This window comes from Rhagoletis zephyria, unplaced genomic scaffold (assembly GCF_001687245.7).
Source record: "Rhagoletis zephyria isolate East Lansing unplaced genomic scaffold, Rhagoletis_zephyria_1.1 Rzeph_scaffold_00071, whole genome shotgun sequence".
Classification (NCBI taxonomy): Eukaryota; Metazoa; Arthropoda; class Insecta; order Diptera; family Tephritidae; genus Rhagoletis; species Rhagoletis zephyria.
The window spans coordinates 150,327-176,878 of NW_016157155.1; the positions used below are offsets into that span (position 1 = coordinate 150,327).

At 34.8% G+C, this 26,552-nt stretch overlaps 1 protein-coding gene across 7 annotated transcripts in view; it reads right to left on the reverse strand.

Annotated features, from left to right (window-relative positions):
* Positions 1-26,552, reverse strand: part of C1GalTA (Glycoprotein-N-acetylgalactosamine 3-beta-galactosyltransferase 1) — a 347,855-nt gene that overhangs the window by 131,100 nt on the left and 190,203 nt on the right. For all 7 annotated transcript variants that reach the window (XM_017627275.1, XM_017627288.1, XM_017627295.1 and 4 more), the window contains one exon: positions 22,377-22,606. In XM_017627275.1, coding sequence (XP_017482764.1) covers positions 22,377-22,419 — 43 coding nt within the window. In that variant the 5' untranslated portion in view covers positions 22,420-22,606. The remainder of the gene's footprint in view (positions 1-22,376; positions 22,607-26,552) is intronic.

Genomic DNA, 26,552 nt, shown 5'->3' on the forward strand with positions numbered 1-26,552 from the left:
AATTGGTTGAAAATCGTCGTTTAAAAATTTCCATATATGTGTATGGTTGTTTTTGTCACCTGCTCAATTTAAGCTGTTTCGCATTAGGTTTTACTTCGTATTTGAAATTAAACTTTGAAATTAAGATAAATATGAAGATGAAGAAACAAGTGATAACGATGATGACAAAAAAAGGAAAAAGTGCNCGAGTTATCAAAATGTTTATATAGTTTTAGAAAAATGTGGAGATGTCAAAAGTAAAAATTTATAAAGGTATCCAAAGTTTTTACATTTTTGAGTTATCGAAATTTATCGAGCCATCGAATTTCACAGTTATCGAAATTAGTCGAGTTAACGAATTTTGTTGAGTTATCGAATTGTAGTGTTCTTGAAATACATCGAACTATCGATATGTATCAAATCATTGAAATTTATCGATAAACTTGAATGTATCGGGTCAATTCCAAGTCCTGCCGAAGTTCTCCAAAGACCTTCTCAGATAAAAAAAAAAATTTTGTTACGTTTTAGCAGAAGATTTTCCGGTTACTTAATTTGTACCGTACAAGTTTTGCTACGTGTTAAGTTAGAAAACCTCTCCAAGGCTTCTAAAACTAGAAAAACTCTCGAATTTCGACAGTAACTGGCACTCTAGTAATATTTAATTTGGCCCCATTTGTCTTTGTACACAGACTTCGATTGCGAAGACTTTCGCCTGAAATATAATTGGGTATGTGTAAATTGGCAGACTTTCTGGAATTTCGGTTAAAATTCGCCTGCCCCAGTAGTCTCGTCGTCTATCTTTGATCCGTCGGTTATTCCGTAGTTATTATCACTTCACAGCAGTCGCTTTCAGGAATTCTGACCTTGTAGGGTTTGTAAAAAGATATCTCGGGATTATCCAGGAATGGCTTTAGAACCTCGAAATGACCCCGAAGGTCCAAAATTTTCTTGCTTATCATATTGGGTAGACGTAGGGCACTCCAGCAAGCCCTTTTTCGAACAGAATAGACAAAGGGGTAATGCTTGTTATGACACCAAGGGCATCCGTTGGACAGGTGCCCATAGCTCCTGTAATGGCCACGCAGACCAGTGTATGCAGTTTGCTAAAAGTGGAACCCGCCTTTACTTGCGTAGCTTTTGGTCACCAGGTCAGTGCCGCATATGTGACAACGGGTCTTACCACCATATTGAGGGCACAATAGATCTCCTGGTCGCAGTGCATCCCTCAACTGAATATCTATCTACTACCATATTGAAAAACCAATAGATTAGTTTTGGTGATATTCCTCAAGTCTTGCAATTAAATGGACAATGATGGACCCCACTGGTGAAATATTCATATGTTTGGAGATATTTTATATTTTACATTTTTCGCAAATAACTATTATTGTCGCGGAACCTACCAAAATCCAATCTAGCCTACCAACCTACCAAATGGAAAAAACCCTACCAGTTTTGGTAGGAAAAGCCCATGTTTGGCAACACTGATACCCCATACACCGTATATGTATGTTCACGTATTTTTTTTAACAAACCATATTACAGAGAACTTATTCAATTTTCAAAAGCTAGAAAAAAACATTTGCTTGTAAATAAATTCAAAATTGGTATGGCTCACTTAATTTCAAACGTTTTTTTTTTGTTTTGAAAATTATAAAAACTAAATTGAACGAAAACAAAAAGAAAAGCCAAATAAAAGTAAAAGAATCAACATTGAACTGCGTCAAAATGAAAATAAGGGAGCACGAATTTCGATGTGAAGCAAAACTCTCTAGGAAGACAATGCCTGTAATTATTGTAAATTGGTTTGAAACCTACTTTTTTTAAGGTGGCGTTTTTATTTTTTCTCTCTGACCGCAGGATTTATTTTGAAGGGCTTTGTAATTTCAAAGATATGATTAATTCCAAAAACTATTAAACAATTCAGTGCAATGTAGAATAAAAATATGGGTAACAAATGCAATAGGAAATTTCTTTAGAATTTAAAAAATTTAAATTTTCTGGATTCACCAGGACGAATAGGTAATTTTTAAGCTGACAAAGTTAGAAAAACGAAATTCGAACAAATATTGCGAAATTTCAAGGATAAAATTTTAAAATGACATTTTCAATATTTACCATCCCTTCTGCACTAGAAACTTGAATATGTTTATATTCTACAGGATTTCCTCATTAATATTATACCCATACTTCTTCTCTAAGCACATTTCTCTGAATTTTTTTAATCACACACAGCAATTTATTTTTTTATATGTAAAGATTTTTTCGAGTGGTGGAAGCCCTATTCAAGTCTTTGTTTCTTTAATTTGTTTATACATTCTCAGTAAAGTACATTATTGTGGCTTATGTAAATTTAATTTTCTTTTTGATGTTTGAAATATGTGGCACCACCGGTTTTCCAATTTTTTCTTTACATTCATTCTACAGACAGACAGACACAAAATGAAATAAAAGCGAAGCAAATCCCTTGAGCCGTTCCTTAGTTATGTGATAAAACGCGAAAGCAATCCATTTTTACATTTTGATTTTTTCGTATGGTGGCAACCCCGCGATATGTTTTTTGAATTAATTTTTTTTATACATTCTCAGTGAAATAGCATTATTGCGACTTATTTATAATTCCTTTTTTTTTACATATTGCAGATATCTGGCAACACCATTTTTCAAATTTTCTCTTTACAAACCTTCTACAGACAGAAAGACACAAAATTAAATAAAAACGAAGCAAATCCGTTGAGCCTTTCTTGAGTGATGCGATAACACATGAAAGCAAGTCATTTTTATATATAAACTTTTTTTCGAATGGTTGCAACTCTATCCAATTTTTTTTTTCCGAATTAATTTTTTTATACGTTCTCAGTGAAATAGCATTATTGTGGCTTATTTATAACAGTTTTTTTCTGATATTGCAGATATCTGGCAACACCATTTTTCCAATTTTCTCTTTACGAACCTTCTGCAGACAGAAAGACACAAAATGAAATACAAGCGAAACAAATCCGTTGAGCCCTTCTTGAGTTATGCGATAACACACGAACAGAAATTCATTTTTTATACAAAAAATGTCGCTACCAAAAGATGAAAAGGTGCCAAGTCCACTTTTTTCAAAATTTTGATTTTGATGCAGAATGACAGATAATACGAATCTACATCGATTTTTCGTATCTCCTGAAACATACACCGATTTAAAGGATATAACTTCCTCTAATCCAGAAATGTTAATCCCGATATATAAGGGGCGTGGCCTCTGACATATAGACTAAAATGTGAAAACCACTATATCTCTAAAACAAATTATGCTGGGGAACTGAAACTAAGCACAGATGCATAGATTGTAAATACCCTACCTACGGTGAAAAATGGTAGGTATTGGGAAAGTTGGCGTGGCACCTCCCATACAAACTGAAATTCTCTTATCGGTCATCTCCATAACCGGCTATGCTAACGTCCTGAAATTTGACACAGCAACATACGTTGTCAATACCGTACTTACGGCGAAAAGTGATAGATTTTGGAAAAGGGGGCGTGGCACCGCCCATACAAACTGCAATTCACATATCGCTTACCTCTGGAAGCGCTTATGCTGACGTCCTGAAACTTGACACAGCAACATATGTTGTCAATACCGTACTTACGGCGAAAAGTGATAGATTTTGGAAAAGGGGGCGTGGCACCGCCCATACAAACTGCAATTCACATATCGCTTACCTCTGGAAGCGCTTATGCTGACGTCCTGAAACTTGACACAGCAACATATGTTGTCAATACCGTACTTACGGCGAAAAGTGATAGATTTTGGAAAAGGGGGCGTGGCACCGCCCATACAAACTGCAATTCACATATCGCTTACCTCTGGAAGCGCTTATGCTGACGTCCTGAAACTTGACACAGCAACATATGTTGTCAATACCGTACTTACGGCGAAAAGTGATAGATTTTGGAAAAGGGGGCGTGGCACCGCCCATACAAACTGCAATTCACATATCGCTTACCTCTGGAAGCGCTTATGCTGACGTCCTGAAACTTGACACAGCAACATATGTTGTCAATACCGTACTTATTATTATTATTATGAGCCTTGAGCACTGCGACCTCTAGGGTGGTCTATTGTGCGTGGCCCTTTACCCTATATATGAAGGCTTTTAATATAAGCTAGCACTTCGGTGGGCTTTTTGTTCCATATTTCGAATGGATTAAGTGTTGTACCACCTAGGTGAGCGAGTCTGCGTCTAGCGAGAGCAACACATTCACAAAGGATGTGTTCTGGCGTTTCTTCGTCCATCTCACTGAAGCGACAGACGCTCGTGTCTGAAAGATTCATTTTACTGAGGTGATAACGCAGGGAACAATGTCCCGTGAAGTACCCAGTGAGAGTTCGAAGGTCCTCCATGCCTAGATTTATGAGCTTTTTTGAAGCTTCTTGTGATGGACAGATGAACCGCTTAGCTTGTCTTTGGCCCGGACATTCATTCCAGTGCCTGTCGAATTTTTTGTCGACCCACTTGTTTATGACCAATACCGTACTTACGGCGAAATATGGTAGATTTTGGAAAAGGGGGCGTGGTACCGCCATACAAACTGAAATTCTCATATCGCTTATGTCTGGAACCACTTATGCTAACGTCCAGAAATTCGACACAGCTATTTATGATATCAATAACGTACTTATGGCGAAAAGTGGTGGATAATGGGGAAGGGGCGTGGCACCGCCCATACAACCTGAAATTCTCATATCGCTTCTCTGGAACCGCTTATGCTAACGCCCTGAAATTTGACACAACCACATATGTTATTATTACCGCACTTACGGCGAAAAGCGGTAGATTTTGGAACAGGGGCCTGGCACCCTTCATACAAACTGAAATCTTATATCGCTTATCCCTGAAACTGCTAATGCTAACGTCCTGAAATTTTATACAGCCACATATGCTATCAATACCGTACTTACGGCGAAAATTGCTAGATTTTGAAAAAGGGGGCCTGGCACCTTCCATACAAACTGAAATCTTATATCGCTTATTCTGAAACTGCTAATGCTAACGTCCTGAAATTTGACGCAGCCACATATGCGTCCAATACTGTACTTACGGCGAAAATTGTTAGATTTTGGAAAAGGGTGCGTAGCACCTCCCGTACAAACTGACATTCTCATATTGTTTTCCTCTGGAACCGCTTATACTAACGCCTTGAAATTCGACCCAGCTATTTACGCTGTCAATAACGTGCTTAAGGTGAAAAGCGGTAGATATTGAAAAAAGGGGCGAGGCACCTCACATACAAGCTGAACTTCGCATTTCGTTTATCTATGTAACCGCTTATGCTAACGTTCTGAAATTTAACACAGCTTCATATGTATCATTACCGATCTTATGACGAAAAGTGCTGTGTATTCGAAAGGGGGTTGAGGCACCTCACATACAGAATGCAATTTCCATATCACTTATATCTGGAACCACTTATGATAGATAAGGTAATGGAATTTGATACACCTACATTAGAGTGGTCCAAAAAAATCAAGTTGGAATTTTAATGCCGGCATCCCCTAGGAAAAATATACCCCTATTTTTTATTTTGCTCAAAGCGCTCAAAGTTTTCCATGTATTTTATATGGGGAAAACCATTTTTCGTAGGAATGGTATAAAACTCTTAAAAATCAATATTTTTCAATCGGAAAACTGTGGTTTTCTTCAGGAGACTTCCAGTATTAATATCCAATTGTTTATTTAACCATTTTTTATGATTAAAGATTTTTTCATTGCATTTTCTAGGGGTTTTGGAGGATCTATAAAATATAGTTACTATTAAAAAATGGTTAAAGAGACAATTGCGTATTATTACTGGGAATCTCCTGAAGATAAGAAAAGTTTTCCGATCGAAAACTTTTGATTTTCAAGAATTCTACACTATTTCTACGAAAAGTTCTTTTTCCCCCATATAAAATACATGGAAAACTTTGAGCGCTTTGAGCACTCCATATTTTTTTTTTTTTTTTTTTCAAAATAAAAAAATAGGGGTATATTTTTTTCGATATAGAACAATCCTAGGGGGTGCCGGCATTAAAAATCCGACCTTATTTTTTTACATAAATTTTTGGACCACTTTAACCTACATCTATATACATTTAAAATGGCAAAAATCATTCAATTGGGAACCATTTCCTCCCAGATTTCTAAATCGCATTGAATGATTGTTATTTTGTGAAATGATTTTTGAAAGGATCAGTGCGTTTGTCTTCCGTTAGGTGACGCAGGGATTGAGATTAGAGATGGGCATGGGACTAAATATTAAATGCCTCATCCCGACGTTTTTCGAAATTGTACCGCGGCACAGAGGTTTAGAAACCCAAACAAGCTGGCCAAAAATGAAAAATTTTTCGAAAATTTTTTAAAACAATATATTATTTAAAAGGTAATTATATACCGAATGCTGATAATGTAGAGCGTTATCATGTCAACGTTGTTTTCTGTACGATTTGAAAGTCAACAGTTTTCATAGTCTCGCGAAATTTGCAAAAACGTTGACGTTCAACCTACGTTAAAAGTGCTATAACTTATTATGGAGTAGCTTAATTATCAAAGTGCAACATGAAGGTGTGGTATGCATTTTAATTTTATGTGTTATTCCTTGGATATAATTGCGTGTCATGTATTTGTGACAACAGTAAGATTCACCAGTCATGAATTTCGACATTTTGACAATTAGTTGTGCGAAGCTATGCGAATTATGCATAATCAGACCCTTAGTTTCGGTAAATTTTTGAAAATAAATGGCTAGCGAATAAAAATTTTTGAGAAACAGCTGCAACTATTTGCAGCACTATTTATTATCAATTTGTTTGTGAGCACGCGCTCGTCAACGTTCTTTGTGGGCGCCACAGTTTGTGCCTTAGGATTGAACAAATTTTAGTAGCTAACCTTTAAAAACAAAACATATAAAAAATATGTTACACAACAACAACAACAACACAACAGAGTCGGAAATTTCTGAAATACAGTGCACTCGGAAGGAAATTTTTGAGGCTCTACGAAAAAACTCGTAAGTCGAGCTATAATGAAAAACTTAAAATTTTGGAAGAGAAAATATCTACATTGATAAATATTGATCGATTTGTTATCCATCTTACCCCTTTCGCTATTTTGATGCCATATGGCGTCATGCTTTTTTGAATACTCACAGATTTAATTGAGCTTATCTGAAATTATATTTTTATATGCAACGCTGTAATGGGAAGTTTTATAAATTATATTTTAATACGGTATTGTAATTTTTATCCTTAGTAGATGAAAAGTTCAATTTTAAAACTTTACTAAAATATCGATTTTCTTGTGCTTAGAAAGGTCTACATTAAAATACTATATTTTACCAAATAACCCAATAAATTAAAAACAAGTAAATATGCATTTTATTTTATTAAATTTTTGTGGTGTTATTTAATTTGATTTGAATAAAATAAAATACCATATTAAAAATTCTTTGCATATTTTTTACACCAGTCAGGACAAATGATGCCATATGGCATCATTCCAAAAAACACTTTAGAATCGCATTTTGGAAAAAAAATTAAATTGAATGTTATTATATCGAGCCCTAACCGCCAAAATAACGTAAGCGACATTTTTTTCAAAATTTTATTTTTGATGCAGAAATATTCCTAGGGCATCTAAATGTAATTCTGCATCAAAAAGAAAATGTTGAAAAAATTGGCGCTTACGTTATTTTGGCGGTTAGGGCTCGATATTATGCATTAAGGATCATTTAATAAAAAAATTGAATTTTTAAAGCCGAATCTAAAAAGATGTACCGAAAGGGTTAACGAACGGGAAAGAGTCAAAAATTTATTTTCACAGTTTGAAGTAAAATGGAAAGAGGCTCACCTATCATATGATCGTTTAAAAAAAAAGACGAAAACTGGCTCAATACATCCGTAAAAATAAAGGTGAGTTAGCGCAAATTACTATTACTATTTAAATTATTATTTTGTTCTTAGATTTTGATGAAACCAAATCAGAAAAAAAAAGTCAACATATCATGAACCATCTTCGACAAGTCGTGGTCGCCATTCGTCTGATTTTTAGGAGCAAAGGAGAAGAAAGACCGAATCGCTAAAGTCATCATACTCATACGCCACGCATATGAGTTTGCGTGCATCTGGAGCCCCAAACGCATCAAGTGTTCTGAAAGAAGTTTCGTGTACGACACCACGAAGAGTATTTAAATTTCAGATCGCTTGCAGAAAGTCATTAGAAGAGCCCCTTCAAGAGATTTCTCCGGACATTGCATTGCATTTAATTATAACAGCGAATTTGACAAAAAAGGGGCCTATCTTTTGGCAAGATCAGTGACTAACGAAAACCAGCGTGGCTCTGTGTATCCGGCTTATGAAAAAGTAGTAGCTGCGAAAAGCTGTTTTTACCCTCCAACTACTGAAATGAAAATTTCCAAGACATGTACGGAAATTCCATTGCAAACATTGCTTATTCACACGACAAGTAGATTGTTATCATCTCAAAAAGAAATAATCGAATCGCTGCATCCAGATGTAACAAATAACATGAAACTGTTCTTAAAATTGGGCACAATTTTTAACATATGTTTTAAGGCATTTAGTGTCAGCGATTCTGTTTTCTACACTTTCAATAACAAATTTGGATTTCTTGATACAAAAAACAGTCAGTTTCGATTTTCACTAGAATAGCACGATTTTCAACAAATTTGGTCGGCCACGTTATGTCAGCGATTTTGTATTTTACATTTATGACATCAAATTCGAAAAATATACTTTTAAACATATACTCTTGAAGTTCCAATTTTGGCCAGCTTTTCGATCGATCTAGACCACTTTGCGCGGGCCCGGGGGCCACGAAATCTATTTCTAAAAAAAATCACATGTCTTTCAAATTAATTTTAAATAAAAAAAAAAATTATGAAAGATCTGGCATCCTCCAATTATTTTTTTTTTGCTTTGCTGTTCGTTTTCGTCTCAATAAAACATAAAAAGTGATATTTTATACAAATTTTTTAAGGAAAATTTTCTGAATCTGCGGAAGTTGCGGTTTTATCGGGAGTATCGGGAAAGGATTTTGATTCCGTTCCGTCCGTTAAATTTTTACAGACCTTCCCGATACCGCCCATCTTGAATCAGTACCGTGGATCCCGATATTCCGTGTCCATCTCTAATTGAGGGCTATCCTTAAAATGTATGGTCAGATTTTCTTCATCTTTAGAACACATAATAGCAACATACAATTTGGTGCAATTCGGTAGCCCAATCATGTGATGCAAAAATATTGGGCTTTAGGAACAATCTTGACAAAAACCCGTGTAAAACCGCCGCCAGAGAAGGAAGTATTATATTTTGTTTTACACCTTCGAGGTACTTAACCTCCACCGATTCTGATGAACATAATGAGGAGTTTATGCAGATGTTAGCAATTTAGACCAATATAATCGAAAAAAGTATTTACAGTCTGGATTGGTATTTGTTTAACATAATAGTCAGTGAGGAACCGTTAGGCACCTCATGTATACATACATATACATACATATGCTTATTTTTTGTAAATGAAAATTGAGGTTCCTTTCTCGGTATAATTTCGAAAGCTACTAAGAAATTCGGTTTTAAGTTTTCCTATAAACTCGCTATAAATTTTGGTGGTGGACTTCAAAATCGTCATTAGCATAAATGGGTCAATATTGGTGATAAGCAAAATTTAAAAGTGTATGAAAAAATGTCGAATTTCGACAACTGGGCGATACTAGTAAATTTAATTCAACAAATAAATATATAAGTATTTACATATTTATAACTGAAGAGATATGGTATTTTTGCATACTATATTTTTTCCAACAATATATAGCAGGGGTGGGCAAGGCAAGGTGAGGAGTTTATGCAGATGTTAGCAATTTAGACCAATATAATCGAAAAAAGTATTTACAGTCTGGATTGGTATTTGTTTAACATAATAGTCAGTGAGGAACCGTTAGGCACCTCATGTATACATACATATGCTTATTTTTTGTAAATGAAAATTGAGGTTCCTTTCTGGGTATAATTTCGAAAGCTACTAAGAAATTCGGTTTTAAGTTTTCCTATAAACTCGCTATAAATTTTGGTGGTGGACTTCAAAATCGTCATTAGCATAAATGGGTCAATATTGGTGATAAGCAAAATTTAAAAGTGTATGAAAAAATGTCGAATTTCGACAACTGGGCGATACTAGTAAATTTAATTCAACAAATAAATATATAAGTATTTACATATTTATAACTGAAGAGATATGGTATTTTTGCATACTATATTTTTTCCAACAATATATAGCAGGGGTGGGCAAGGCAAGGTGAGGAGTTTATGCAGATGTTAGCAATTTAGACCAATATAATCGAAAAAAGTATTTACAGTCTGGATTGGTATTTGTTTAACATAATAGTCAGTGAGGAACCGTTAGGCACCTCATGTATACATACAAATACATACATATGCTTATTTTTTGTAAATGAAAATTGAGGTTCCTTTCTCGGTATAATTTCGAAAGCTACTAAGAAATTCGGTTTTAAGTTTTCCTATAAACTCGCTATAAATTTTGGTGGTGGACTTCAAAATCGTCATTAGCATAAATGGGTCAATATTGGTGATAAGCAAAATTTAAAAGTGTATGAAAAAATGTCGAATTTCGACAACTGGGCGATACAAGTAAATTTAATTCAACAAATAAATATATAAGTATTTACATATTTATAACTGAAGAGATATGGTATTTTTGCATACTATATTTTTTCCAACAATATATAGCAGGGGTGGGCAAGGCAAGGTGAGGAGTTTATGCAGATGTTAGCAATTTAGACCAATATAATCGAAAAAAGTATTTACAGTCTGGATTGGTATTTGTTTAACATAATAGTCAGTGAGGAACCGTTAGGCACCTCATGTATACATACAAATACATACATATGCTTATTTTTTGTAAATGAAAATTGAGGTTCCTTTCTCGGTATAATTTCGAAAGCTACTAAGAAATTCGGTTTTAAGTTTTCCTATAAACTCGCTATAAATTTTGGTGGTGGACTTCAAAATCGTCATTAGCATAAATGGGTCAATATTGGTGATAAGCAAAATTTAAAAGTGTATGAAAAAATGTCGAATTTCGACAACTGGGCGATACTAGTAAATTTAATTCAACAAATAAATATATAAGTATTTACATATTTATAACTGAAGAGATATGGTATTTTTGCATACTATATTTTTTCCAACAATATATAGCAGGGGTGGGCAAGGCAAGGTGAGGAGTTTATGCAGATGTTAGCAATTTAGACCAATATAATCGAAAAAAGTATTTACAGTCTGGATTGGTATTTGTTTAACATAATAGTCAGTGAGGAACCGTTAGGCACCTCATGTATACATACAAATACATACATATGCTTATTTTTTGTAAATGAAAATTGAGGTTCCTTTCTCGGTATAATTTCGAAAGCTACTAAGAAATTCGGTTTTAAGTTTTCCTATAAACTCGCTATAAATTTTGGTGGTGGACTTCAAAATCGTCATTAGCATAAATGGGTCAATATTGGTGATAAGCAAAATTTAAAAGTGTATGAAAAAATTTCGAATTTCGACAACTGGGCGATACTAGTAAATTTAATTCAACAAATAAATATATAAGTATTTATATTTACATATTTATAACTGAAGAGATATGGTATTTTTGCATACAATATTTTCTCCAACAATATATAGCAGGGGTGGGCAAGGCCGAGGCCAAAAAGAGCCACATGTAAATTCTAAATGATACAAAGAGCCACAAAAAAAACAAGAAAACAAAAATTTGATTTTTAATAAAATAATTATTATAAGTAGTAGTCCCCAACTTATCTCTAACGGGCACTATTAACGATTTAATGATATGTACGCACTTAGTCAATGAAATTTCATGTGCGGCGTTGGCACACAGAGAGAGTATTCGCCTAACAAAACTGAGCACCCCGGTTCGAATCTCAGCTGGCGCAAATTTTTATTTTTTAAAAGGTACTAGTCGCCTTTTATCCCGTTTGGGTATAAAGGTAAACAATTAGTCTCTTAATAGGACATGCTCGAACAAAAGCGGTCAGTTCATTCTATATAAAGGGATCAAAAGTGGTATTAGTCGCATGCTTCTTTGCGATTGCTCCCGGAGTCATCCCGGATTAGTCCCATTTTTTGCAGGGTTATGTCATACCATATATGTGGGTATGTGTGTATATGTTGTCACCGCTGTGCATGCTTTGTATACATATACTTTCTTAATTACATATGAAAAAGCATCCGAGACGTGCAAAGTGCCATCCGTGCAGTGAAAAATGCTTCATTTTAATACGGGCATATTTGAATCGAATATTTCCATTATACGTAGTGTATGTAATATTAAATTTTGAACAGTTTTCACTTGATTTAAATACAAAAATTTTTAAACGGTAATCAAATAAAAAATTTCATTATTAGAACGCGTTTTTTCCTCAGTGTAAACATTCATCATTTTGCTTCGTTAAACATTCAATAATGCGGTCGTTACCTATCAGTTAGTCTTTTTTATTTCATTTTTTCCTTTATATCTTTCAGTTTCGTATTCAGCTCTTATGGTTTCCTCTAATTTTTGATGCACTTGTTCACACGTGTCTATTTTTGCACTCCAGAATTATACCTCCTCTATTAATTTCTTTTACATCTTAACAAGACCAGCAGTAGGTTCAATTACTTTTTTGACGCTCCCTCGGTTTCCTTTTCTTTTTTGTTTTTGTTTGTTAGTTTGATGACAATTTTATTTTCATTTATTTTAGCTGCCTGTGCATAAGACATTTGAAATTCACTATTACCATTATTTGGCCGCATATTTTGTACGTTTTCACCACATTTTTTGAGTTCACTAGAAATCTCTTTAGCATATATCATTTTCCATAGCATTAATTTTAACTCCAATGTTAAGTTCCAAGAACGTATTAAAGTCAGAAACAATGCTTTTTTTTATTTGAGAGCATTTGTTGCTGATTAACTGCTCAACAATCAGCTTCACATCTCACAGACAGGTATTTGGCCCTAAAAGTTAGACAAAAATATTTTTTGCGTTTAATAGTATTATTAAAGTATTTCGTTCTATTTTTAGGTATAATAATAATAATAATAGATTAGCGCTTATAAATATATTAGTGTTTGGCCGAGCTTCTCCTCCGATTTGTGGCGTGCGCCTTGATGTTGTCACACAAAGCGGTGGGACCTACATTTTTACGCCGACTCCGAACGGCGATTGTATTTTTATGAGAAGCTGTGTTTCATGGCAGAAATACACTCGGAGGTTAGCCATTGCCTGCCGAGGGACGACCGCTATTAAGAAAAAACCTTTTTTCTATTTTTTTTGTGATGTTGCTTTGACCAGCGTTTGAACCCAGGTGCTGCGGAGTGGAAGGGCGCACTGCTTACCACTACACCACAGCGGTATAATATTGTAAAATAAAAGGCAAACATCATTCTTAACAAATTTTATTTCTAATTTTCATCATCTTCGGAGTCATTTTCGATACTAATAATGCAAATATCATTTTCCTCCAAAAAATTCATGGTATCCGTTGGAAGAGGACTCTCTCTTTTATGTTCGGCGTTCCTCATTCCCGTCAGCAAGGAGTTTGATGTCAAAAGCAACCTATTTAAAACGTCTGTTCTGTGTTGCAGGCTACTCTCGAAAATTTTCGGGCGTAGTTTAGCCGAAATGCTCGGATGTGTTTATTGCGGGCTTCTGCAGCTTCCTCAGACAATCAGGCAGTCGTATGCATATTGGACTGCAGTACCGTGGTGATGACAGAGTTGGGTTTTGCCATATAATTTTTTTTCCGTTCCATAGACCATGTAGTTGCAGTGGAACGACAGAGCTTTGAAAAATGTTGGCGTCGGAATCAGTCTCATTTTCAAATTTCATTTTATATTGAATCTGCTGAGATCCGTCACAACCCCATTTGCTGATGAGCAGAAAGGACTGCTTTTCAGATTCAGTCAGTTGCTACAGGAACTCCTCACCAACAAGCAATAATAATCGCTTGATGGTGTGATCCATTAAACTTTGTACCCTTACTTCAGCACAGGTCTTAGATATGCTGTGAATTTCGGGGTAACATTCTTTCTTCAATTTCTTAAGAACCGAATAGCACGGGTAAAAGCCTGGATTATTGTCTGGAACCACTTCGTATTGGGCCTGGGTAAGCCCCGCTCGTTGAGATATCTCAATTTTTGCTCGAGTTATCGTGTACACGAACGGACGGGCAGACGGACAGACGGACGGACAGACAGACATGGCTTATTCGACTTCTCTATTCATTCTGAGCATTTATGTATACATTTGTCTATATCTACCTCGATTCGTTTTGGCTGTTACAAACAACCGTTATGTGAACAAAGTTAATATACCCTTGTGCACAAGTGCGCTCGGGTATAAAAACAAACAAGAAATAAATAAATGCAGATACAGTCTTAGGCACAGAGATGAGATCATTTAACAATTCTTGGTTGTATGAATTATATGCATACATATGTACATGTTATGTACCAATAATTTTAATTTCTTAAAAGTAATCATTTAATTGCGCATGCAAATCTTTAGCACCTGACCACACATAGTGCGGGTTATCAGATCGCCGGAATATTTTTTTATACTTTTTTTATATTTTATTTATTTTTATACCCGAGCGCACTTGTGCACAAGGGTATATTAACTTTGTTCACATAACGGTTGTTTGTAACAGGCAAAACGAATCGAAATAGATATAGACAAATGTATACACAAATGCTCAGAATGAATAGAGAAGTCGATTAAGCCATGTCTGTCCGTCCGTCCGTGAACACGATAACTCGAGCAAAAACTTAGATATCTCAACGAAATTTGGTATGTAGGTTTCCATTTATCCAAGGTAGGTTGGTATTGAAAATGGACGAAACCGGACTGTAACCACGCCCACTTCCCATATAATGGCAATTTTCAGAAATACGAAAACTGCGATATTTTAGTAACTACTGGAGATTATTTACTCAAAATTGATATTTACAATAAGTTTTAGACGAAAAATAAGAATATTATAAATTTTTGGAAAATGGGCGTAGCCACGCCCACTTATGGTTACATTTGTATACCTTGGTAACCGCTGCACCAATTTCCTCCAAGCTTGGCGCAGTTGTTGGCCTTCCCACAACATACCAAAAAGCTGAAAGTTTTTAAAATCGGACAATAACCACGCCCACATCCCATATAACGGTAATTTAGAGAAATTCAAAATCTTCGATAAATCAGTAAATATTAAAGCTAATTTACTCAAAATTGATTCTTGCAACAATTCTTAACCAACAAATACGTTTATGATAACATTTTGGAAAATGGGCGTGGCACCGCCCACTTTTGATCACATATATATATCTCAGTAACCGTTCTACCGATTTGTACCAAACTCTCTCGGACTAAAATTGAGGCCGCTTTTCACATAACCGTAAATTTCAGAAATGCTTGAAACTTCAATATTTCGAAATTTAAGGACGCTAATTTACTCAAAAATTGATACGCCCGGCTTACCATGTTCGGAAAGGTGAAAGTCGTATATTAAATACTTACGCCGGGTATTTAGTGTTCGGCTCCGCCCGAACTTAGACTTTCTTACTTGTTTTTATTTTTATTTTTTATGTATGTTACCGCATAACTTTTGACCACGTCAACCGATTTCGATAAGGCTTTTTGCATCGGAAAGGTAGTGTCTCAGAGGTGGTCTCATACTAATCTGGTTCAGATCCGATCATTGGATGATGAAATATGTATATTAAAGGCCTGCAAATGTTGAACTATAAAACATACCGACATGTGTCACATCATGCAAGTGCCAGTTCATATTATGTCGCTCATACATGTTTCAAAATAACATATGAAGACACTGTCGAATAATTGAAATCAAATCATGCATCAAATCTATGCATGTCAACACAAGCAACACATGCGACATAGTCAGCATTATTAATTACATTTTATATACGGGAAGAGATTTTGTAATTTTTTTAAGCACCTATTATAGTAAAATGCATTAAAGAATTGTCTAATTAAAAATCTGTATATATTTTCATCCAAGGCAGGATCAAACAGTATTAAAAATATGCTGCAGAAGCACAACAGCGTAGCTAAGTCGCAACGACATGCTAAAACAGTATATTTGAGATGGAATGACACGGCATAACACCTTGTTTGAGTTGACGTGACATAGCAATGCATGAAATTTTTGAAAAAGAAATTTTTACAGGAAATGTTGAATTTTGCAGTTCTTTAATGTGTATATATATATATATTATATGAGAATTGAAGTCGGTTTTGTTTTTTGCTTAAAAATTAATTGTTGTTTACAGGTTCCTTGCATAATATTATGCTGTTGATGCTGTGAATCATAAGTTTCTTTCTTAGTTTAGTTTTTACCATAGAAAGCGTTTAAAATTTGCGTTCTACACCCGCAGAGCTATGTGGTAATGAAATTATATTGAAACCAAAATTGGCGATATGCATGAAGCTATTTTCATTCATTCCATTTTTAATAGAATAAACTTTTCCCCAAAATATATCAATATCCATATCGGTGGAAATATCAAGCTCACTTAGCCTCAGTAAATTTCACTGCGTGGTTATTTTATCAGGATCACAATATATGAGATGGGGAAACTTAACAAAAGAGGTAAAATTGGTAAATCATCTTTAGAAACTACCTTAGCTGGTGTCATTATTTGTAAAAGTTTTATATCTTCACGCTTGAAATTAGATCTTAAATTTATTTGGTCCAAAAACTCTATGTAAAACTTTAATATATTGCTTTTAACTTCAAGGATTCCAGAACAATTGACAATAATTTTCATAAACATCTCAGCTTTCGTTCCAACAAAAATGTCAGATATTTTAACATGATTACTTTCATTTTTAAAGTCAACATTAATATGATCGCATCTTTTTTAATAAAGTTACTCAAAATTAAGAGATAATGTCCTTTGATAGTTGCATATATGTAAGTATGGCAAACGAGAGCATTCTGTTTGGTACTCTTTGTTAAGATTGTTAATTATGGCGAAAATATACGATAGAAATAAAAAATAGCATTTGGTTTTGCAACACATTCCTTCTGTCAGGTCTGCAGATCGCATACCGTTTAAGCAGGAAATAAAATAAAGTTTCAAACTATCCCATTTCTGAACTATTCTTAACACAATGCTTTCTATTGAAAGCCATCATGTTTGAGATATGCCCCAGATTTTGTTTGGTTTTACCGAACAGTAGTCCTGAAATTCCTTCAGTTCATGTATCCTCTTTGAACTGTGGGAAAAGAAACTATATCACCCTTATTCTAGAACCCGAATTTTCGTAATTCGTAGCTACGTTAAGAAAAACGAAAAATCGTCATACTGCAACCCTTGCGGAAAAATGTGCAGCATTGCCAGGTATCAGTTGTTTTTCGAACTCAGCTGTATGAAGGAAAACAAAGTGGAAAGGAATTAAAAAAACACATATCATGTGCTTGTTTATAGTAAAATTGCTCGCTTTTATATATTTTGAGGAAAATTATGGATTCTGATGCATTTGCAGTTATAGCAGCGGAGTAAGAGCGCGCTATGGCAATGGACTCACAAAGGTATGCGGAGTTGCCGAGCATAGTAACCATGGGCGCATCTATGTCAGCTTCTGGTTGAATTGTTTAACTACACGCCAGAATTCCTCCTATGCCTGCAGAACTGGTTCCCAATCCAGTTAATACAACAACAGCTTATTCCAAGCCATTGAAAACATGCATTTTGTTAAGTCCACTACCTATTGCGCTTGCAACTGCCTTCAGCCGCGCTTAGGGATTATAACTCTTACTAAGTATAATTCGGCCGCTGTGGTGTAGTGGTAAGCAGTGCGCGCTTCCACTCCGCAGCACCAGGGTTCAAACCCTGGTCAAAGCAACATCGCAAAAATATAGAAAAAAAAGTTTCTCCTTAACAGCGGTCGTCCCTCGGCAGGCAATGGCAAACCTCCGACTGTATTTCTGCCATGAAAAACAGCTTCTCACAAAAAATACAATCGCCGTTCGGAGTCGGCATAAAACTGTAGGTCCCTCCGCTTTGTGTGACAACATCAAGGCGCACGCCACAAATCGGAGGAGAAGCTCGGCCAAACACTAACATATGTGTAAGCGCCAATCTATTATTATTATTATTAAGTATAATTCTCCTTTCTGTGTTGACGGAGAAGAGGGGCTTCCGCATATCAAAAGTATACAATATTTCTTGTGCATATCACAGTATTTTTGCGCAGAACCCACATCGAAATTTGCAAAAAAGTGCGTAGTGCAAACCGAATTTATTAATAATTTGAAACATTTATTTTAAATAAAGGTTGAATCCTTTGATTACACGTGTATGTTAAAGTTTTTGGATTCGGGTTATGCGTTTGGACACAACAACCGGAAATCATTGTACAAATAATTAAACCGGACCCAAGATTATCGGNTTTGGTTACGATCGGCTTATTCGTTTAGGAGCCAAGTGTGTCTATAGGTACATACATAATTTGAATTTTATATATATAGATAAATCGGTCTCTGTACTCAATAATGTTTTGAGCCCGCCCAAGTCTCCAACATTGGCTCCATCAGGGGCCAAACCAATTAGGTTTCTTATTTTTAAAGGCAGGATTGGCAAATGTTTAAATGGTACATTTGGCAAATATTTATATGCAAAATGATGTTTGAAATTTATATTTTTATAATTGAGAATTTAAAAATTTAATTCAACTATCCGACCAGAATCTTACTTTGCCGACCAACCTACCAAATAAAAAAGAAGCGACCAAATTTGGTCCGAAAGGACCAATAGTGGCAACACTGCTCTCAAACCAAATCGTGGTTGCCTCAACTAAGATTTGGTAACTATGACTAAACCATGTGTTGAAAGAAAGCTTATCTGTATTAGCAGGGCTTAATGACATCCTTTTATGAACCATACTTTAAGTTAAATGGAATTTGTAGAAACATGCTTCAAAAAAATATTTATTAGTATTTACCAAACCCTTCAACTAAATTAACGGTTTGGTACAACCTAGATGAATATTGGAAGCTTTAATATATTTAGTTATAATTACCAACCCATGGTAATAGTTCCCAATCCTTGGTAACAGTTCCCAAATATTGTCAAAATTCGGGAACTAAATATCTTTAGTAGGGTTCGAAATTTCAGACTTTGGTATCGATACTGAGTACTCATTCTGGCATCGAGCTCATGGTATCGATACTCTAAAAGTATCAGGAAAAAAGTATCGATACTACTCAGTATCGGACTCATTAAAATACGTTTTTTGGGATACTAAAATTATTTTATTCTTCAATCGTATATCTAGTTATTTCCTGAAATTAAAACAATAGAAATTTAAAATATTTGATTTTTATTACATTGCAGAACTTACTTTCACGTTAGAAGTAATACATACATACATACATATATATATATACTTTCACGAATTTCTAATTTTATTAAGAATTTTTGTATACTTTTTTGTTTATGTTATGCAATAGACTACACGAAATTTCAGTTTATTTTAAGTGATGGACAAAATTGAATGATAGTAATCCATATAAGCAAAGAAAATTGGGTTGCCAATGGAAGAAAAAATTTAAAAAGAGTGTTTTTTAAAAAGTTTTCGATACTACGAGTACTTTGTAAAGCATCGAGTAAACTCACCGAATAAGGTATCGAGTATTAAAGTACTCATTTTTATACCCTCAGAATCGATGCTTACTCAATATCGATAGTATCGTTCGAACCCTAATCTTTAGTTATCGAAACTAATCATTTTTCTCAGTGTGGGGTGGCTATTTTACGCATTTTAGAATACTGTAGAGTCCATTCTAAAACAAACCATATAAATGTTTACAGAGAAATGCTGAGAAATACTTTAAAACGCTTAATGATTTTTGAAAATGGGTATTTTATTGGACTTTTTAATTTAAGGGTTAGTTACTAATGGAGCTAAAGGTACGAAAAATCTCTATTTTCATAACAAAGCTAAATAAAATATTAAGTACATACCTGATTGTGTACGATCCATAGTAGAAACTCACACGAAATCGACTTTTTCACCATAAATGTAATATTTGAAAACATTGAAATTTGATCGTATCGAACAATCACACGACCACGGTAAGCGAACGGTAACTTCCGACTAAGCGCATGGAGCGGGGGAAAGGCTCTGGCGCGTCGGGTTTGCGCTATTCTTAGGAGGAGATACCATTGTATTTCGAGGAACAATGAAAAAGGGTGTAGAACTAAAACAAAACAATTGGATTTTGTCCAACTTTTAGGGCCAAATACCTGTCCTTAGCCTTCATTTCTATTGCCTTCGATTGTTCATTGTGTTTGTATCTGATAACGTGCATTGGTTGCAGAACCATTTCAAATCAATGTTTTCAGATAAAATTTTAATTTCATTTCGGTTGATGTTGCTGCATTTTAAAAAATTATTATAGCCACACCCACCAGAGCATGTTATCATATCATCTAATTGAAGCAATTTATGGATACTGGTATGGTCCCAGTAGCGAAAATGGTCACCGGTGGCATTGTCACGCACTGGCTGTGAATCCTAAACGACATGTTGCTGACAATGACACTGGTGACAATGACATGCAGGTGTACAGCTATCAAAGACTTATAACATGCAATGGCTTGCAGCGGTAACTTATAAAAAATCCATTGCAGGACACTGTCGTTTGAATGTCATCAATGATCACTGCCTGATAAAGTCTGCATTCGCTACGGAGTATTAATTTGACAAAGTTGTTTTAAGTTTCGCTAATTGTTTCTTATCAATAACTTTTACTCTTGGTTTGGTTGTACCTTAATAGTTTCGCCACTCGCTAAGAGAAATCTATAGCCATATTCTTTAAAACTTCATACATACGATTTTTGTGCTCGTTAAAGGGAATATTTATGCAGTGTCAGATAGGCTGACTTCCAAAACGTCAATTGCATTGCATACGTACAAAGTATAACGTTCCATAACGCCGTACTACAAATGGTTTACAATGTATACTTTTCCAAAACGCATCCGAAAAGTTATCGAAACGCATTGTTAGAGTAATCCGCGCATCAGAAACAAATTTGATACTTCGTTTGTTTTTGGTTTCGATTGGCTTTGTTAAAATGGGAAATTACGAAAGGGTATTAATTGTTATATTGAATATTCAAAATATGCAATGTATGTGGTCATCGGCGTAGCCAGAATGAAATTTAGGGGGGGGCTCGACCCTATTAAGCTGGTATTTCAGGGTACTATTTTATATATATATAAGGAAAATTTGAAATTTGAAATGTCGTTTGATGTTGCTGCATTTTAAAAAATTATTATAGCCACACCCACCAGAGCATGTTATCATATCATCTAATTGAAGCAATTTATGGATACTGGTATGGTCTCAGTAGCGAAAATGGTCACCGGTGGCATTGTCACGCACTGGCTGTGAATCCTAAACGAAATGTTGCTGCCAATGACGCTGGTGACAATGACATGCAGGTGTACAGCTATCAAAGACTTATAACATGCAATGGCTTGCAGCGGTAACTTATAAAAAATCCATTGCAGGACACTGTCGTTTGAATGTCATCAATGATCACTGCCTGATAAAGTCTGCATTCGCTACGGAGTATTAATTTGACAAAGTTGTTTTAAGTTTCGCTAATTGTTTCTTATCAATAACTTTTACTCTTGGTTTGGTTGTACCTTAATAGTTTCGCCACTCGCTAAGAGAAATCTATAGCCATATTCTTTAAAACTTCATACANGGGGGGGGGCTCGAGCACCCCCCTGCCCCTACCTGGCTACGCCCATGTATGTGGTTGAAATGTCTCGCCACTCTGCATATACAAGCAGTTTAAATAGCGCAGTAGAACAGAATCCAAATATTGTATTGGTACGTTTTGGAAATCAGCCATACTTGGCATCGATGAAATCCCGTTCCTTTAATATTACAGTAGTACTAATGATCGTTGGTTCGACAACAACAGGGTTTGTTTTACTAATAAAACAAACTAAAGGGCAATGCATCTAAACGCGTAAATGCCTCGTAACCGCGTAAACCTCGTATATAAACCGATTTTCCACACAAAATTAAGAAAGTTTACGAGGTTTACGTGGTTATGAGGCATTTACGCGTTTAGATGAATTTCCCATACATGTTATACATATTATTAAACTTATAAATTTGATATTTGAACCTATTAATAAAATGGTATTCAGGTACATAAAAACTCAAAAATATTAATTTTGTCACGTATGTCGGCAGTGCTCATATTTTCGCATGCATCGAAAATATTGGACATTTTTAATGCTTACCTTCAGTCAGTCCTGAGCGTCCCAACAGCCCGTTTACAGACATTTGTGTGGCTTGTATATGTATGTAAATGCGTTCTTACTAAATAGATAATAGATGAGCTTTTGTAATGTCCACTTAAACTAAAGGCTTAGCTCCTAAATTATCACGAGGATTCCTATTAAATACCAACTTGTAGATTCTTTGGTTAATTTACAGTGGACCAATTAATTATCCGATGACTTTACATTTTCTGTAAATAAAAAAGAAAAATAATCTTATGTAGAATTTTTTACTTATAAAATCGAATATTTCTGTAGAATTCGTAAGTAGTAATATTATTGGTATGTGATGCATGGAATCTCGACAGATGGTATCATGCTTCTAATTCAAATTTAGGAGCGTAGTTTGATTTGCTTCCAACACGATCGTGATTTAGATTACAATAGAATAACAATTACTTTTTTTTGTATAATTATTACTAATGATTTAAACTATAAAACTGCATTCAGACAGGCATAATGAATAATTAGAGATTTAAAAAAAAAATCTGTTTTCATATATTCACTGTTTGATTGATTCCGGTGATATAATGAATTAGTTTGCGTTTTTATGTATCGTGGTTGCTATTAATTGTATAGAGTACACTTTTCTTTGTACGTGCTCCAAATGATGTTTTTTTTTTCTTCGGAACCATGCTCAAAATATTCGTTTAGACGCCTAAATAAGTCTCAGAAAATATGAGCCCTTTATACTAATATTAAAAATGTCCGCATCGCACTTTTCAATTTCCCATAAGAATAACACAAAAAAACATTTTTTCTTTATTTCTGATTTTTATTTTTAACGAACGATACGTTGTACTGTAAAAGTCTTGGAGTATTTTTGTAGAGAATTGAACGGTTAATTCGGCTTTGATCTCGAATAACTTTTGACCGAGTTGACTTATCGAAAAATAACTTCAGACCTTTTTTGTAGAGCGTTCATACTAGCTGTACCCTGCCACGCTTTGCTGTGGCACATCCCTGTTACATTGATGATAAATGATTAACGAAACAAAGCATGCGTTTCATACGATTCATATAAGTACTCGTTTTTCCATTCTCTACGTAGGAGTCAAGGTTTTGGTCTGGTTTGCCGACACGGCACTGAATCGGCATCTAAATCTAAACCACACTTTTCCACAGATTGACCTTGAGCTTTATTGATTGTGAATTGAAACCATTTAAATTGAAATGGTGTATCGGTTGGAATTATGGGAATTGGAGGTATGAGGACATCTTCACCTTTGAAAGGCCACGTTAAAATGTTTTCTTCCACTACGTTCTTCAACAATTTTTAAACTGCGAGTCGCATGCCGTTGCAGAGTTTTGGCTAATTAATATTCTGCAACATGATAATTGGCACACCTATCTTCAATTTCAGAATGTGGGGTCATTCCTGGAAGATCAATCGCGTTCGAAAATTCCATTGCATAATTAACTGCTTCATCTGTTTCCACAACGGCGTTTATCGACGCATATGTTATTTCCTAACTTGGAATGCTGGATTGAATAGCATTATTGAGGTGATCCTTATTCTTCGCGGCAAGAATGACTCATTCACTGATCCAATCGTGATTCCTATAATTAATTTGAATGTTAAGAAGCATTCTTCCGATCAGCTCTCCTTTCGATGTTTCTAAGTTACAAAAGTTATGAGGCAATAAAATTCGTCCTGATCTCACATCGACTCCCAATAGCCAGTAATTGTCCCGAGAATACCTCGGCTTATATGTAGATCGTTCTGTTACTGGAAACGCATTCGTAGTCAACTGCAATCTATGTTCGTGTTGCCACAATGTTGAATATTTCAAGCAAGCATTTATCTCGTCTGCTGGTGGCGATCGATAAATTACAGGCAAGTTTTGCGTAAAATCTCCTGCGAGCAATGCATTCCCGAATGGTTGAACGTTTATACGCAAATCTCGCACCAATAGATCATAGACTTCAACTGATTTTTTATGTGCCATCGTGCACTCATACCAAACAATGAGTACATTTTTGTTATACTTTTCCCAAACTGGATGTTCTGGAAATATTGCATGTGGGAGTTTAGATGATTTGTATGTTCAATGGCAACTTAAGAGCTGAATGAGCAGTGCTTCCACCTGAGCACAATGTCGCAGCTATTTCAGATGAAGCGAGAGCTACGGCTATCTAACTTTTTCATCGAACCGTTACCAGAAGCAATCTTATAAGGAATGATTTCCTCGTTCCTCCTGGAGCATCCAAGAAGAAGGTCCCCCAACTCTGTAATTTATCATTTGCATCTTCTTATTTGGCGCTGTAACTGCAGAAGCGATTTTGGCCGAGTTCGACAGAGCACCTTGTTTCTCTCTGTGCCAACTGAAGCCAATTGGAAATGCCTCGTGAAGCCAAGTCCTTCTCCACAGTGTGCGGGCCAGGGTTGCCCCTGACGACACAAAATACTTACCATCCACTCGAAAAAAATCTACCAAATCCAGATAATATCTACCAATAACTTTTTTTTAGTTATTTTAATAAAAACTTTAGATTTTAACTTTTTTTTTAATTATTTGAATTAAAATTTTAATTTTTATTAAGGAACCTTTTATTTAATTAAGGATATGGTATTCGGTTTCCTTCAACCAACAGCGAAAATAATTAAACTAAGGCAGTCGGGTCTACGTAACCGGAACGACCCAGATTTATATCTGGCCAAGGACTGTCACTCCCGCAATACTGCCCAAAAACTATTTGGGGAATTTGTATGCTCCTACAACAACAACAGCAACAAACAAAGGCAACAATGAAACTTCATCATTTGAAAAAATTTTAATTGGAGTTATTATAGACAAATACAGTGACAAAAACCGCTCGCTGATTTTTTTTTTCTAATTTTAACAATGATTGTCAATTAAAAATTTTTATAATTTTTTTGTATAGGAATATTATTTGCGCTTTAACCAAAATCATAAAAATCAAGGATTCAAGCTATATACCACAATAAGAAGAATTCCACAAATTGGCGCCAAAATTTCGAACTTTCTACTCTGAATTTTACGACATTTTTGTGTATACATTGAATTTTAGTACATATAACCAACAATGTGCAGCCAGACATTCCCACTGATTAATCTTTTTTTGCCTCCGCTCTTTTGTGTTTATTTTTTCATTTAACAATTGCCATTTATAAAAACGAGCGTTGATTTTTTGATTTTTTTTGCGAACAAACATAGTTTGTAATCACATACCTGTCATTTATTTATTTTTATTTGAAAAATCATTTAAAATAATTAGGCAGTAAAAACCTCCTCAGGATTCCAGTAAAATGAGTTTTGAATAGAGCACGATATGTTCGCCTTCGAAAAATAATGCCATAAAGTAGACTACACTTTTTTAAAGAAATTAATAATATAAAGGCAACTACGTAAAATAAAGCGCTAACGAAAAGCTTTATTTGTTTTTCAAACAAAATACTTCAACAAAAATCTACCAAAAGGAAACAAAATTTACGTTTTTACCAAGGCAAATTTTTTCTACCAATTTTGGTAATAATTTACCAAAGTGGCAACGCTGGTGCGGACTGTAAAATTTGTTTTAGCGGTAGATAAGCCGATAATTATTTAGATTCCAAAACAATGTGGTAGATTCACATATACATATTTATATTTATGCATTAGGGCGGGTCAATTTGTATGGGAGATTTTTTCGACTATGCGCGTATAGCACAAAAGGATTATATGTGTAATTCTACGAAAGTTTGCCGAAGAAACCATGGGTCTAAAATCAATTTAGAGTTTGTCAAATCGCGAAAGTGGGTTTCTTAGCATTTTGCGATAGTGTCGTGAAGTAATGGTTTAATTTTGTATAAAAATATTCTATAAAGGTTGTTTGGAATGAGGATTCCATTTCTGCACTTAGCTTTTACTTAAAACTTCTATCGGAGGGCCCAACAGTAAAAATTTTTACATTTTCGCAGTTTGGCAAACTCCTAAGCTATGTGCGCATAATTAAAAACAAATTGAACCGCCCTAGTATGTATTTAATAAAATATTTAAATTTTTTAATTCTTTTATTAGTCTATAAAAGATACAATACTTTCACACATACGTACATTAGACTGCATCACTCCACATACAAAAAAAATCGGTGCTGTTTTTCGATTGGAATTATAAAATCTATTATAGTCCCGAT